Source organism: Podarcis pityusensis (genome assembly GCF_964106645.2).
Source record: "Podarcis pityusensis genome assembly, chromosome: 11".
In the NCBI taxonomy this organism is placed as follows: domain Eukaryota; kingdom Metazoa; phylum Chordata; class Lepidosauria; order Squamata; family Lacertidae; genus Podarcis; species Podarcis pityusensis.
The window spans coordinates 37,307,457-37,324,369 of NC_138036.1; the positions used below are offsets into that span (position 1 = coordinate 37,307,457).

General features: G+C 42.8%; 1 protein-coding gene across 3 annotated transcripts in view; it reads left to right on the forward strand.

The window, feature by feature from the left end:
* Nucleotides 1–729: 729 nt before the first annotated feature.
* The window catches only part of LNPEP (leucyl and cystinyl aminopeptidase), a 46,883-nt gene continuing 30,699 nt past the window's right edge, over nucleotides 730–16,913 (forward strand). Inside the window, exons 1-3 of one of the 3 annotated variants that reach the window (XM_080972400.1) lie at nucleotides 730–2,413; nucleotides 13,400–14,246; nucleotides 15,101–15,239. In XM_080972400.1, the coding sequence (XP_080828526.1) occupies nucleotides 2,392–2,413; nucleotides 13,400–14,246; nucleotides 15,101–15,239 (1,008 nt within the window). In that variant the 5' untranslated portion in view covers nucleotides 730–2,391. Of the gene's footprint in view, nucleotides 2,414–2,517; nucleotides 2,649–2,739; nucleotides 2,858–13,399; nucleotides 14,247–15,100; nucleotides 15,240–16,913 lie in introns of those variants that run through there. The other 2 variants (XM_080972401.1, XM_080972402.1) reach the window with 2 other exon arrangements.

Sequence of the window (16,913 nt, forward strand, 5' to 3'; positions counted from 1 at the left end):
TCTTCGTAATAAGACCAGTATATAAAGCAGCTGACATGATAGACCTCTTACAGTTTTGTGTTGAGACAGAGTATGAATTGTTTGGTGTTTTTTTTTTTTAATGGGAACTGGGTCAGGCATCTGTAACAACACGGAATGCGTTAATAAAGTTGTGTAGCCAAATTATGAGGGAGATCCTGTAGTCAAGGCTAACACATCTATGAGATTCTCAGTTTTAGCCAAGGAAACAGCATATATTTCTGGCATAGGGCAACTGTCTCCAGGTGTAAGATTTGTGGGAAAATGTGATTGAAATGCATCTATACATGGGGCAATTTCTTGGGGGACTCTCTACTGCAAACACAACAATAATTTTCACCAATCCAAATTACCATGCTTGTGAAACGCTCAAAATGCAAGATGATATCCTAGGATCATAACAAATCAGGAACTGAGGTGCCACCTGCAAAATGCGCTTTGAGCCACCACACATCATGCACCCACACATCCAGGTGAGGGTCTTCTACAAGATGGCATTGGATCCCACCTGGCCCAGAGCCCCCTCCAAGTGCATGGCACGGTCAAGCGTACTAATGCTCACCAGCAGCAGCCCAAACATGTATGGGGTGGGGGGAATCAAGAACTGGGGGTCTCAATCACAGAACATGCTTTGGGCTACCACAGATCAGACACCTACACAACTGGGAGGGTGTCATCTGTGATACGGCATTTTAATCCATCAGACTCATGGGTCCATGACGCTGTAGTCAAGTGCATCTAGACACACCAACAATAGCCAAAATTGGGGCAGGGCAAAGAACTAGGGAAATGGGAACCCAAAATATAGGTCTTGGCCAAAAGATGGATCCTATGACTCAACAGAAGAGGGCAGAGCTTGCATTTGATCTTAATTGGCAATGCCCATGACATTAACTTGGAGGTGGATTGGTCCAACATGCATAGTCAAATCTTAGCTAAGTATATGGCCAGCTGGTTTTCCATAGCCGTTTTTGTTTCTTTTAAAAGCTGCTTGGCCAACAAGCATCAGGTTACTATTTGGTGACAAACCACGAAACTACTGCACTACCGTAAGTCATTTCCCTTATGGGTCATCCTCACATTTATCTCCCTCCAAAATGACCAAGTTCCAGTTCGAAAATGATACTGATATCACACCACCTTTACCACCTGTGGGAGGAAGATAATTTATCAGTTGATGTGGGAGAGAAGCATCGCCTGCCAAATTCCTACTTGCTACGCAGTTGTCACGCAGAGGAGCCCTGCCAGAATTTTTACCCAATAGGAACAGTATGCGCGGTAATTCTTACGCCCTGTTTGATTCAGTGAAACGTGGAAAGGTTAAAGATGGGAGGGGGAAAGCCCTAGAAGCCGCAAATGGATACTCAAAATAATTTAACTCGCCCCCACCCCCGATCTCTTAAAACAGACATTACTTGCGCTCACAACCAAGGGCTGGGAAAATGGTAGCTACTAGGATGTCTTTACTGCATGTTTATGGCTAGCAACCCGATCCTAAGCGTGTTTACTCAGAGCTCACGTCTACTTGGCTCAGTGGGATTTATGATTGGGTTTAGGATCGCAGCCGGATCCGATTCTAATCCGGTTGTGGGTGGGGTGTGCGTGCAAGTCAATGCTTGGCCATATAGGAAACAACGATGGCGAATTATTCCAGATTAATACACACACACACACACACACACACACACCCCATAGCTGTCAACGTTTGCCTTTTTTTTAAAGGAAATTCCCTTATTCCAAATAGGATTCCTCGCAAGAAAAGGGAAAAGTTGACAGCTATGACACACACGCAACTACAGGAACAGATACTGCAAGTGCTGCGAAACGGAGCGTCGACCTCTCCTCCTGGATGTGGCGCCGATGGCCGCGGAGCAAGGCGCCTAGCCAGACAAGCTGCGAGCTTCCTCTCCCGCCGCCTGCTCTTGAGGCCGAGGCGGCAGGCGCTGCTCCGTCTGAAGCAGCCCAGCCCAGGCAGGGGGAGGGATTGCACAAGCCCCGGAGCAGAAAATAGTCGGCCGGGGTTGGTGCGAGAGGCGAAGCTAGCCGGGGACGCCGCCGTGCCGAGAAGAAGGGGAAGCGCAGCAGCGCCGGAGACCCTCTTCCCCCCCCCTTCTTTCTGTTTTTTTGGCCTTCGTCGTCATCCGGGCTGTTGTTTTCCCTGCTGTCGACCGATATTATTGCATGCATGCAGCGGATTTGAGCACCGGCCGCCGCAGCCGCCCGGGCAACATGCAGCTGTCTCCCTGCGGGGCGGAGGAAGCGGAGTGAGGAGGAGCCGCAGTGGCGGGTTTCTGCTTTCTTCTTCTTCATTTGCGTGTGTGTTTCTCCTCCTCCCGCCACCCCGCCTTGTTTGGGCTTTTTGCTCGCGGGAAAATGGAGCCTTTCCCCAGTAACGGTGAGTACGACAGCTCCTTCCTCCCTTCTGTCTCTCTGTCTGGCCTTTCGGCTCGCCAGCTGTAACCAGACTCCTCCTCGCCCCTCATGCTGTTGCTGCTGCTGGAGGAGAGCTCCGAGGGTGGCAGAAAGCACCCGGCCCCGAGGCGGCAACAAGAGAGAGGCCGTGCGCCCCGGCGGCTGTGCCGGGAAAGGGAGACTTGCTGCATCCGCGCAAGGCCGCGCGCAGCCTGAAGGTCAGGGGGTCGCCTCCCCAAAAGGAAAGCGCCGGGGTGAAGGAGCCATGCGCGCGCGCCCACCCTCCGCCTCGCCTCCACCCGCAACTTGAAGCTCTGAGCTAAGCGACCCCCGAGGCTCCTGGAAAGGAAAGTTTGGCGGGAGGAAGCCTCCTCGTGGCCTGAAGCGAGGCGCTTCTGAGGCGCACTAGCGCCTCTGTTTTGGAAAAGTAGGAGCGCCCAGCTAGGCGACCCTTCCAGGGAGGAAGAGCTTTCAGTGGGGCTGGAGTGGCCTGTCCGTGTGGACAAGAGCCCTTCTTTGGAAGGGTACCTGCGAACAGCCACAACCTTGGCCTTAGGGCAGCAGCCCCATCTTGAATGAGGCGAACGCTCCCCAACCTGTTGTAACTTGCTCTCTTGGTTTATTGACTTTTCCATTTCCAAAAGCTCCTTCGAACCATGCGCTGGTTTGCTCAAATGTCCCCGCTGTGTTGGTTTTGTTTTCAGCCCAAAGACTCAATGCTAGGATGGAAGATGGCGGCAAACTTTAGACATGCTGACTGTTGTTCAGTAGGCCGACAAACTTGACTTTAGTGGGGCTTGTTGTGGGGAGGGGACACCTAGCGAACCACTTCAGTGTCTGGGACAAGAAGCATTGCCTTCTCTACCCATGAACTCTAAATAATTGACCATTATTTTTGTTTAATAAACTTGCATATCTCCTTTTTTAAAAGTCACTGCTATTTAGAGAAAATCCACAAACCACATCTCGCCTAAACAAAACGAGAACCAAGACTACTACTTGAGTTCTTAGTGCAAGGATTGTTAGCAGCTGGGGGGGGGGTGTTATAAAAAGTTAAAACCTTTGAAGCCATTCAGTGTAACTGCAAAATTAATTGTTTGTTTTACTCCCATACTATTTACATGATGATTGCGGCAGTGAGTCTTGTGGCTCCCTTCAAGACTTAATAAACATGGTGTGAGGTTTCATAGACTAGTTTATTTCAGGAGATGAATGAAGTGTTGCCCTGTGTTACATGTGTATATATATGCATATAGTTGAGGCGGGGGATTGTAAACTGAAGTCGGAAGATAATTGTGTTCTTACTTAGGAGGACAACATTTCATGCACCTAATGAAGTGAAGTGTAGTCCATGAAATCTTATGGCATAAAACATTTGTTTGCCTGTAAGGTGTCATAAGATTCGCTCCTGTTTTTACCAACTGTGTTGTTTCTCACGTATAAGATTTCATTCCCTGCCAGAATTTAGCTGTAAAATGCAAGGGGTGCTCTCAAATCTCCAAACTACATGACAGTTTGGAGTGGCAAACATTATCTGGCACCATCAAATTGATGATGTCAGGGAAACTTGTTAGGCAGAATGCAAGAGTAACAGTTCACAGGTGTGAAAATGTCTTAAAGCCGTTTAAAATAGATAGAATGCTAAAATTATGGAAGAATCTCTGTAATCTTTTCCTACATTTTAAAAAAGCTTTATGAAGCAGTAGCACACACATACAAAAAACAAAACAAAAACCAACAAAAAACCCAGAATCAATATTGGAACCTGGGAATTTCCCCCTATATAGAGGCCTTGTGTGTGGCTTTAGTCTGTAAAACTTTGTACTGCTTAAATTGAATTCATGCATGTTGCGCAAAATGCTCACAAGAGTTTATTACAAGAAATAAGAGATGCATGGGACAACATGTTACCTTCATAAAGGCATGATTCCAAATCCGGATTTGCCAGCATAACCAGAGGCAGATGTTGCAAATATGATGCCCTCTGGTTGGATTAAACTCCCATTAATCCTGACCTTTGGCCATGCTGGCTGGGACTGATGGGAGTTGTAGTCCAACAACAGCTGGAGGGCACAGCTTACTTTCTCTGATCTAGGGACAGGAGCATTTGAAGTGTGGGAAGGACTAATGACCTTCCAGGTGTGGGAAGGACTAATGATCTTCCAGGTGTGGGAAGGACTAATGATACATCCCACCCACCAACCCCACCTCCCCTTAAGTGACTCCAAGGCTGTTTGTTTCTCACTAACTGGGCAAGGCTTTTGGTTTTAAAAACTTGCTGTGGCAGGAAGTGAGAGAGTGGAACTTGCTTAAAGGGGCTGGGGGCCATTTGCAGACGAGAGAGGTGGATGGATTAAAAGTAAACCCTTATCCCCACCTAACAAATGGTTTCCTGCCTTTGATTAGTGTTTTGAGAAAGTATAGTGAGTAACTATTATTATTATTATTATTATTATTATTATTATTATTTATTACATTTCTATAGGATCCTTCATCTAAGGATCACAGGGCAGTTTACAATATAAAAACAGATAGACAGATAGATAGACAGACAGATAGATAGATAGATAGATAGATAGAACAGACAGTACTCCTTTGCTTTGGTATAGTTCTTAGTTGCTTGTACATAAGAATGTTCCTCAAGCATTCGTCTCAGACATGTCAAGGTTTCATTTATGGAGCATGTTATTGCATTTTTAACCACTGGCACCTGCAGCAGGTCCTTTTCCTGAGACTGGAGATACTATAGTAAGACCATACAAATGTCCTCCAAAGTGTCCTAAAATCCTTTTCCTTAAATGATATAGATTAGGAAGAAATGGGCTACTGGGCCAATGCCACTTTGGTTCAATTCACATGGTCTCTTATCCTGGGATATTTTATCTTGCGTCTTATTAACCCCCTCCGTTGGATGGCTTCTTCTTCTTCTTCTTCTTCTTCTTCTTCTTCTTCTTCTTCTTCTTCTTCATTTTGTTGCATTTATATATAGCTTTTCTGACGAGGCACCCAAGGCAGTTTACAATTTTAAATGACTAAAACACAGGGTCCCAACTCCATGATTTTTTAAAATGATACAACATTTGTTTGGTAGAAGGAAGGAGCCGGGCTCTGATGTTGCCTGTGCCTTCCTGCTCCCTCATCTTTCTTCCTCCTAACAGTGCAGGTGGTGTCTTTCAGCCCTGTAGGCCTTGTGAATCATGATTGTGTTTTAAAGAATTCATATGTTATAGCAAGCGTCATTCAGGTAGCAGAGTATATTGGCATTTAAATTCTTTGCTTGCTTCTAAGCCACAGCACTTGAATAGGGAAAGGAGACACATAATCTGCTCTGCCAAAGCTTACTCTTGTTCTGGCAGAACAGGAAATATAAGTATTTTTGTTTCAGAGGGTAATCACATATTATGTTTGGGTTTTTTTCTTACTCAGTTACATCTGTGTTGTATCCATTTCTGCTATTTCTCCCCGTTAAAAAAACACACCACATCTCAGTGCCCTTCCATCTGGGCTCTATTCAAACCTCTTCCATTGTTTAAAACCACCATGTTCCTTTCAGTGTCTTTTCATCTTTGCTTTACTCAAACTTCTCCCTTTTTTTTTTTAAACCACCACTTTCCCTATCTCAGTGGGGAAGTGCTCTCTCTCTCTCTCTCTCTCTCTCTCTCTCTCTCTCTCTTTCACACCCCCACCCCCTTCTTATCCCCCACCAATGCCTTCCATTAACCTGCCCCCACAAGTCATTTACTGTACTACAGACATGAGTTTCCTCCTTTTTCTTCCTGCTTCTTCCTCCTTCCCCTGCCTATAGAATCATAGAAACAGACGGAAGACAAAGTAGTGTAAATGCAGTATAGACAGAAAAATCATTATCAGTGAGATGCAAATGTATTCTGGTCTCTAGTCAAGATTTATCTTCTTCTCAGTACTGCCTTGTTATGTTGACTGAATCTCAGGGGCCTGAGGAGAAACCTCTAGTTTCTGGCTGACTCATAAAACCATTTAAATACATGATTCCTTATAACTTTTTTGTAAACGTGCATTGTGTTTGCTAGCACCCAATCAGTCACAGAAATGGATGAAATTATTTGTTAGTAAGCTATTACTTGACACCAGTAGTATCACCATACGAAACTGAATTTGCCAGAGATAAAATTGAGAGAATGGAATGGCTAAAGTCGGTTAGCTTAAAACCATAAAGCAATATCCTTTGTATATTACACCTGCAATGTAACCAAAAGATCCGAGAGATAATGGTTATGTATTGTGTTCTATAGGTGCTAAAAAGCGAGCAATTTCTGAGCTCTGGACTCAGCACTGTGCCTAAGATTTCAGATTAAAATCTCCACTCCTGACACTGAGGGTGTGGGAGGAGAAATTCCTGCCTGCTCGACTTCCAAGAAATCACAGCATCAGGCAAGCTGATAGGTTCTGCCTCTCAGCTGGCCTTACAGAAAGGCACCGTTTGGAGGGACCCTCATAAGAATATTAAGGGATCTTTGTAGTCTTAAAATGACTAGACCATGTGAAAAATGAATGTAAGATTTTAGCTGCAATTCATTAATTTTCAGCTTTGTGTTCTTGTTATAAAAAAGTGTGCCTAGACATTCCATTGTTGCGCCCATAACCTAGGTTTAAGGTGCCATTTAGCTCCTAGCTTTCATTGCTCAGTTTCTAACACTGGTTATGTGGTTGTCGTATCAGATTTAGGGATGTGTTTATACTTAGCCTTTCCCCCTTCCAGGCAAGCTGATTACGCTTTAATGAGTATATTGGAAGGATGTGATAAGAGCATGCAACTAAACTAATTTTAATTACTAATTTTTTTAAAGATGCTTTGGAAGAAAGAATTAGAAATAAACTAGGATTGGTATAGGATTGAATGAGAATGAGCATAGCATTTTGGCCATTTTCCACTACATTAGTAGTTTTTATTTCTATTGACACTTTCTGATGGAATATTAAGGTCAGCCAGGTTAAGAATGCAGAAGGCCATAATCCAAATCTCATTTGTTAAGACCCTTATCTGCTCTGCTGACATTCGTATGCTACTCTGTTTTGGCTTACCCGGCCGGATGTGTACTAGTATTAGCACCACACTATTGAAGAGAGGCTATAATCATATGATAACTCTACGGTGGAATAAAATACCCCCCACAGATTCAAACAATTATTACATTACAGTCAAATACTGACAGAGAGATGGATTGCATACAGGAAAACAACAGGTAATTCTCCAAGGGTAAAGGGGACTCTAGTCTGCTGATTAAACCTTTTATAGAAACACATGAATAACAGGGTGAATTAATTTAAACAATTGATTTAAGTTGCCAAGGGGGCGAAAGACCAATTTAAGTTTAATGTTGTAAATACACAGCTATATGATGGGAGTTGATCAGATGGGTCCCAACCATGGAAGTGGTAGTCTGCTGCATGTGTGTGTTGATTCTTTGGAAAGACCCATGTGATTGGCCCCCATCATGTTATTAAAAAATGGCTGCCAGACTGCTAGTGCAATCCTTAAAGGAACCACCAATGGAAGATATTGTGGAAAACAAGCAGTTTGTCCTTCAGCACCATTTTTGTGGGTGTGCCTCTTAAAAACTTTGTTTTGGGTTTCCTTTTTGACAAGCGTGCAGAAAAGTTGGAATGTGCAAGTTCCTTTTGGAGTCTTATGAAGTCCAGTTTATAAAGAGACCTGGATTCCAAATTGATTTCTAAGATTTCCTGAGTGCAGAGGAAAGATAAAGAGAGGGGGAGGATTTTTGACAAGTGCAGCCTTTGGAGAAGTTCTGATTGTACCCTCTGTGTCCCATTTGTTTCAATGAGATAGGGCTTTTGATTTTGCCTTCTTGCTAGGTTTTTAGGTTGAATTCCTAAGGATTGTGTTGCTCAACGTATCTCAACAATTTTGTTCTTTAGAATTTAGTCAAGTGTTTCTGAAATTCTTGCTGTTTACATTATATTTGGCTACTTATATTTGGGAATTGATAACCCATTTCTTCCCTCCATCACCAAGGAGGAACAAGTTCATTGAAATAATATGGCTTCTCCTGTCTTCCTTATATTCCTGTAATACCTCACAATTCCACCATTAACTATATGTTCATGGAGTTGTTTCCTAGCGAGAGCAATGAGCAGTGTAAATAATTTTAAGTGACCCTGAAAGGGATGGAAAGAGCTATGCTTTCATTTTAGAGGAAAAGAGTTGAGTAGGATTTGTAATCATTTGTTCCTTTCACTGGTTAAAATGTTGAAATAGTGAAAACTATTTTTAAAGCGCATTAGACTAAAGATGCGGAAAACATGGCCTATGCAGATGTCAGCTGTGGGTAGTTCTCTAGGTAAACGAAAGTGGTACAACAATACAGGATGCAACTAACTTCTTTTTTTTAAAAAATAATATTTATTAGTAGTTTTCAGAATTATAAGAAGAAAAACATTTTAAAAAATTTAAAAAACAACACTATAATAGACAAAAAAAGAAAAAACACGAAAATCAATACAACAATACAACAAAAAGATAAAAAGAAAAAAGAAAACAACACAAATCCCAACTTACATATCTAAAACTTCCATTTGCTTGTTTCATTTACTTCCTCACACCTCCTTTTTTGTATTCTAGTTTAATTAGTTATTTCAGCAAATTCTTTCCATCTTTCTCAATTTTTATTAAAAAATTCATCCTAGCCTAATTTAATCTAATAATTAACTCAACAAATCCTTTCCATCTTTCCCCATATTCTATTGTTCACATTACCTTAATTAATTTAACCTTATCTTACCCTAAAACGCCTTAAAGCTTGAATCTTAGTTATCAAATATACATTACTCCTGATATCATTTCTGCTAAAGTCATATAGTTTCATTCCAACATTTTCCCTAATATTCATTAATTTTTAGCCAATTCCCCAATTAGAAAATTTTCTTTATAATTTTTCTTCCAATCTTCATCCAACGTCCCTTCTTCCTGGTCTTGGATCGTGTCAGTCCTTACTGTCCATTCCATCTAGTCCATCAACCTGGAAGCCTTATGTCCGAGGCCCTTAAGTCTCTTCCATGTCCCTTCTGCAATTTTTCTTCTTCTTGTTTATACTTGCCCTTTTCCTTGTCTTTTCTTGGTCTCTTTCTTAGTTTCTTTCCTTTCTCATTGAGGGGTAGGCCTCTGGGGGCTTCCAAGCCGGAATTGTCTCCATCTCCCTTCATCAAACCCGCCCATTCCCCACAGTCCCACTCCCCACAATCCTCAATATAGTCAAAAAAGTATTTAAAAGCATATTCCAAGGTTTCTCCAACGTTGGGAACCTCCTCAACTCCAGACTCCCCCTGGCCCACTCCAACTTCAATCTTCAATGACAGCAGCTCATACTCCTGTAGGGCCTCGGGACTCTCCATTTGTATTATTTGGGGTGCAACCGCATCCTCCTCCATTATCTTCTGCACTTGCCCAGTCAGTACAGATTCATGAGTTGGTCCCTGGATAATTTCTATATCAATATTCCCTGTTTGCCCACAGTTATTAACTGCAACAGTCAAATCCATTTTCTCATTCATCAAGTCCATCTTCTCATGCATCTGTTCCAGCAGGGCACTTGTCTTACATAAGGCAAGCACCCAGTCTTCTTTCCAACTCATCTTTAGTCAAGGTCAGAAAAGCCTGTTCCCACGGTCTTAATCTCACATCTGTTGAGCCCTCAAGTGTACTGCAGCAACAATTTGACAAGCTCCCTCTAGAGGAGGCAACAGATATTTTTCAGATATTTTGTTTCTTTAGGATGCAAAAGGCAACATTGGAATCAGCTTGTTTCTCTTCTTTAGCTATCTGTCAAAATATCCCATTCACAGTCAATGAACCTCTCCAACAATTTCTGTCTCTGACACCCCGTTCCCAGGTTAGAGACGGTGGAAACTTATCCTTCTTCACTCCCTCTCCTGCTAGGGTTGAACAAAGTTCCCCCCCTTTTCTCCTGCTTCCAAGGGGGTTTCAGTAATTCTAAATGAAGAAAATTTAGACTTTTTTGACAGCTTTCCAGGCTTTAGCTTACAAAGTTTTTGCTTTAGTCTATATACAAAAAGCGGAAGGCAGACTTCCTGTTTTGAACCTTCCCGCTTCGTTACCAAATTAAGAAATTTCTTGATCCAATTTTCCGTTTCTACTCACGGGTACTTATTTTAAATCCAATTGTCCACAGGAAAAAGTCAGCGCTCTCCGGCAATGGCTGTGCGGCTTCACTCCGTGAAAGTAGCAGTCAGTTTGCAGCACCGCGCTTCTCACCCCACTTCACTCCGGAGCCCCTAAATGGGATTCCCTGCGAGTAGGGGGGCACTCCTGGTGCCCTGCCGAACCCCACGTTCCCAGGCTTCCTCCGCCTGGGATTTCTAGCGGGTCCCCACCTTCGCCGTGGCGGGAAGATCCAGTTTCCACGGAGCCCGTTCCTCCGGACGGAGGAACTCCGCCATTCACCGATGGCGCTGACCTGGAAGTCGGGCCAGGATGCAACTAACTTCTTACATCTACTCTCAGTTTTCAGGAACCATGAAAATGTGGGTGAGTCAGTTGCAAGTAATTAAATATACAGCTTTAACCACACAGCTTACAGAGTAGCCGTGAACTTGTTAACTTTAAATATGAAAGACGTGGTCTTTCAATTCACATATGACATGTGTAACTTTTACTTTATGGCACATCAGAGTTGGAGTTTTGATGTTGCAGACAGTCTCTATTGATCCCCCCCCTCCCAGTTCATGTTCATAAGTTAATATATGAAAAGTTTCTCTTAAACTGGTGCAAGGTAACCATCTGCCGGGTATTTCAGCAGAACAAGTTGTTCAGCATACCTTTCTCTGCAAAGGACTTGAACCAAAATTGCCTGAAGGGTTTTGTTGCAAATCTTTATAAATAAGCCCAGGTGAGAAACTCTTAAAACAGATGTAAAGTTTCAGAAGCTGCTGTTACTGCAGAAATATGTGGGCATTTCACAGTTCTCCAGTTTTTATCATTTACAGAATCTTACAGCAACAAAGGATCTAGAAAAACCTGATCAGATTCCCTGTTCGCATGCAACACAGGTCAATATTAACTAAAGTATAGGAATTTGGACACCAATTAATGTATAGCCCTTTTGCTTCAGCTAGATGCATGTTCTACCCCATTTCTCCCCTCCTTTAATGCACATAGATGAGAGATGGTATGGTGAGCATTTGCTACTCAGTGTCCTACCGCTTTTAATATTGATTTAAATGCCTACTATCTTTTAAATGGAGGGACGCGGGTGGCGCTGTGGGTTAAACCACAGAGCCTAGGACTTGCCAATCAGAAGGTCGGCGGTTCAAATCTCCGCAACAGGGTGAGTTCCCGTTGCTGGGTCCCTGCTCCTGCCAACCTAGCAGTTCGGAAGCATGTCAAAGTGCAAGTAGATAAATAGGTATCGCTCCGGCGGGAAGGTAAACGGCGTTTCCGTGTGCTGCTCTGGTTCACCAGAAGTGGCTTGGTCATGCTGGCCACATGACCTGGAAGCTGTACGCCGGCTCCCTCAGCCAATAAAGCGAGATGTGCACCACAACCCCAGAGTCGGTCACGACTGGACCTAACGGTCAGGGGTCCCTTTACTGTCTTTTAAATGGGTCTTAATATTCTACCAGTCATTGCCAATGGGTTGGGGGAAAGAAGTGCTATGAAAACATCTGTGATACAGCTACCATAATAGCAGCAATTGTACTGTGCCTTCACCAAACTAGTGTCCTCCATATGTTTTGGACTACAATTTAAATATTTTTTCTTGGTTTTACTGTTTTATCATTTGTACATCACTTTGAGGTTTGTTTTCTTTTGGTTTGTTTTACATTCAAGCGGTGTATAAATTTTTGTTAAATAAATAAAGCAATTCCGATCAGCTTCAGGCAGCTAGCTTGGGAAGTACAATTTTCTGCAGCAAAACAATTTGCATAATAATGAAAATAGCGCTGGTTATACTTGGCAAGTTATTGGCATAATGTTGCTTGCTAATGCTTTCTTCCTTTTTTAATGATTTTGCTTTGAAGGGTAGGGTGGGGGAGAATTTTATTATTGGACTCAAATGGTCTTTATTGAAGCTTTGCTTTTAAAAAAAGTCAGGTGAGGTTTTATATGACATAGTTGTTATAAGGTTGTGTGCCGCCTCAATTGCCTTTGAGCATAGAAAGGCAAGAAAGATGAATAAATGTAAATGTGAACCATAGTTTGGGAAAGTCTTTAACCAAATGCATGATGATGATGATGATCTCAATGATTTAGTTGTGGTGCGTGTTTTGTTCTGGAAAAAGTCACAGATAGACGCCAGTGTTATGCTGACTTTGTCGGTCTGACTTGGTAAAAATCCTTATGCATGAACTAACGGAGGAACTTCAATCCTCCTTGGAGGTTTTCGATAAAAGATTGAGCAGGAATCTTGTCACAGATGCTCAGAGCACAGGCTATTCTGTATTGCATGATTTCCATTTCATAGCTTGCTCTGAACTGCTGCTTGTCCAGATTTAAAACAGTTAGTATTACATTAATACTCTTTGCAAAAGTCTAAATCTATTGCATTTTAATTAAGGCATTTCTAATACAGTGTTTGGTGGTGAAAGTGTAGCATAAAACTGTTATATGTGGTACAGGTTTCATGTAAGAACACATTGTGGTGTTGGTAGTTTCATTCAGGTGCCCTTTGTGTAAGAGCCCCTTGCCAAGTAGATAGCCCCAATTTCCATACTGTCATGGCACATTGTTGGCTACAGCCTGCAAAGAAATGGACTCATCCACTTGTTAAGCAACTTTTGCTAATTAAATCTTCTGCATTGTTGTCCCTGCATGAACACATGTCCACTGTGTTCCTTCATGGGTACCATAATGAGAGACACAACCATCCACATACATGCAAACTATGCTTGAAAAGCCCCAAAGCCCCAACCACCCAACAATTCAAACAGCTGATAAGCTTCATTTGTGTTTCAGATCGAATTCCCTTACCTAGGAATATGATTGAAAACAGCATGTTTGAAGAAGAACCTGATGTGGTTGATCTGGCTAAAGAGCCTTGCTTGCATCCCTTGGAGCCTGACGAAGTGGAGTATGAGCCAAGGAGTTCTCGGCTCCTTGTCCGTGGTCTTGGAGATCACGAAATGGATGAGGATGAAGAGGACTATGAATCATCAGCCAAACTTCTGGGAATGTCTTTTATGAATAGAAGCACAGGCCTGCGTGGTAACACAGTGGGCTACAGGCAGAGTTCAGATGGATCATGTTCTGCACCATCTGTAAGGACCACAGTGATTTGTGCTGTTGTTCTTGTGATTGCTGTCTCCGTAATAATGGCAATCTACCTTCTTCCCAAATGTACCTTTACCAAAGAAGGCTGTCATAAGCAAAACCACACAATGGACGATATATATCCTTTGGCAACAAACGGAAAGCCCTTTCCATGGGCAAATTTCAGGCTACCAGGTGCTGTTGTGCCAGTACATTATGATATTGTCTTGCAGCCAAACTTAACCACTATGAAGTTTTGGGGTTCAGTCCAGATAACTGTGAAAGTCCTCCAGGTGACCTGGCATATCATTCTTCACAGCTCAAAACTTAATATTACCAAGGTAACTCTTTCTTCATCAGGCTCAAGCCAGCCAAAGCAAGCCGAGCTTCGGGAATATCCACTGAATGACCAGATTGCAATTTTTGCCCCCGAGGCTCTCCTTGTAGGACAACAATATAACATCAACATGGAGTATTCCTCTAATTTATCAGAAAGTTACTCTGGCTTTTACCGAATCGCTTATAACAATGACAACAGAAATTCAACAAAAAGGTAAAATTGGGAAATAATGTATTTCTACCTTATTTGTAATACATTATGGGAGTTGAAGTACAGCAGTATCTGGAAGCTTACAGGATTCTCACTCATAATTTAAGGAACCTGCCACCTCCTCCTTTAATTTTTTCAAGTGATCTACATGCAGTGTAGTGCCCAAGATGAAATTATAAACCTGGTTCAAATCTCTTTGTTGCCATAAACCTAGTAGATAGATTTGGGCAAGATACATTCAATTTTAGACCATGTGCAACATGGAGATGATAACATTGCTTTCCTTAACTGGATTGCTCTAAGAATTACTGAGAGTGTATGCAAAGTGTTTTGAATATTCAAGGCACTCCATAAAATGTTAAGTATGTGTTGAAAAGTTCAAGCATTCTGAACAAGGAAAACTTATTTTGTAATCTTTTGATGTTGCAGTTGTTGACTGTGCCTTTGGGTCTGGGAATTAAACCTGCTAAAGTGTTCTTCAGGAGTGAAAAGGAAAGTGTTCATCCTCTCCACTAGTTTTTGTTCCTTTAGGTAGAATGCAGGCATATATATAGACTGTAAACTAAGTTTGGTTTTTGTTATCAAGCCTTGATCAAAACCAAATTCTAGAATTCAATCTAGAATTTTTGTTTCAAAGCCAGATCTTTGTGTAGCTTAATCCGTTAGGATACAGCAGATCTTTTGCAAGGTACATTAAGCTAGGGCTAGTATAAGGAACTTAAAAGGTACAGTGGTAGACAACTCCTTAGAGCTTGTTTACAGGTGGCCTGAGAAACTATTTTTAAGATTCATATGCAATTATGAAGTAATAAATATAATAGATAATAGCAAATGGATTTTCTTTTGATTTTCATCAGGTGGCTTGCAGCAACCCAGTTTGAACCCTTGTCAGCAAGGTCAGCTTTTCCGTGCTTTGATGAACCAGCATTCAAAGCCACTTTCCAAGTCTCTGTCAAGAGAGATAATCAGCATTCTGCTTTGTCAAATATGCCAAAGGTAAAATCCTGCCATATTCTTGTTCGTGGGAGATGGGTACCTATGCTGCTATGCTCCACTGGATATATAGCATGGGCACCTCTGGCTGAAGGTGGCCCTCAATGCCTCTCTTCCCACCCTTGGAATTATCCTGAGGTCATTCCCTACACTGACTCTGCTCCTTAAGCGCTTTAAACCTGGCTGGAATGTGACCTTGAACTGTGGTGATGCCTCTTACTCACCTGTATGGAGAGGGAGGGGTGTGTGTGTGTGTGTGTGTGAGAGAGAGAGAGAGAGAGAGAGAGACCTCAGACTGTTGCATGGTTGTAATGTAGCCCTACTGTAGAAAGTTAAGAGTTGGAACCACTGTCCTGTCCATGTTTGTCTGTGGCTGACCTACCTGCAGCCCCAGAATGCTGTCTATCAGAGAATCTGTTTCACAAGCTGAAAAAGGCTTCAAGCCACTGGTATATAATATATGCATCAGAATACTAGTGGCTGCTAATCGCAAGCTGGAGAACACCTTTGTGTTTTCTGTGTGGTATTCCCATAAGCATCTCATTGCCCACTATGGAAACAGAATGCCCGACTAGATGGGACTTTGCTCTTACATTCTTAATAATGTGCTCATGGTTGTTGGCACAAAAAAGCTGTTTAGTTCATCACATGAAATGGCATTCTGTGCTTTGCCTTTGCTTTTATGATGCGGAAAAATGTGAATATGTTGGCATTGTGTGGCTATAGGGAACTTGGAAACAAAAGAGCCATACAAAAAGTCCTGTTTCCCACAAAGGCCAGCTGGATGCCTCTGAAGTCCACAAGCAGTTTATGAAGGCAATTGCCTTTTCCTGCTTGCTCCCAGAAACTGGTGTTGCATTTGGTAACTCCTTCACTTTCCATTGGAAGGTTAAATGCAGTAAGGTCTATGATTTTCCAGCTGGGAAATGTGGTACTTGGTTCTCTGTGCTGTTATGGTAGCTGTGTATAGTTACTTGGCTGCTATTTATGGTGCTGGTTGGGGTGAAATGGAAAAGCATGGCAGCACCATTTTGCCCATGTTCTTTAAGATCCAGGAGACCCAGAAGGTGAAGAACCTGTGGCAGCAAGATGATGTTGGACACCCAATTCCTATCAGCCCCAGCCTGTCCAGCAACATCTGAAGAGCTATAGGTTCTCTACCCCTGCTTGAGACAAATGGAGTTGGGGAGGAAGCATCTATGAAATTGATGGAACAGGGAACAGGACTCAGACATAGCAATCAACAAGTCAGTTAAATCTCATACAGGTGTTGGTGCTCTCTATATAAAAGGTAAAGGGACCCCCTGACCGTTGGGTCCAGTTGTGGACGACTCTGGGGTTGCGGCGCTCATCTCACTTTATTGGCTGAGGGAGCTGGCGTACAGCTTCTGGGTCATGTGGGCAGCATGACTAAGCTGCTTCTGGCAAACCAGAGCGCTCACGGAAACGCCGTTTACCTTCCCGTCAGAGCAGTACCTATTTATCTACTTGATGTGCTTTCGAACTGCTAGGGTGGCAGGAGGAGGGACCGAGCAACGAGAGCTCACCCCATCACAGGGATTCGAACTGCCAACCTTCTGATCGGCAAGCCCTAGGCTCTGTGGTTTAGACCACAGCACCACCCGCGTGGTGTTGGTGTTCTCTATATACCCTATACCAAAGCCATAAGTTTTTTGT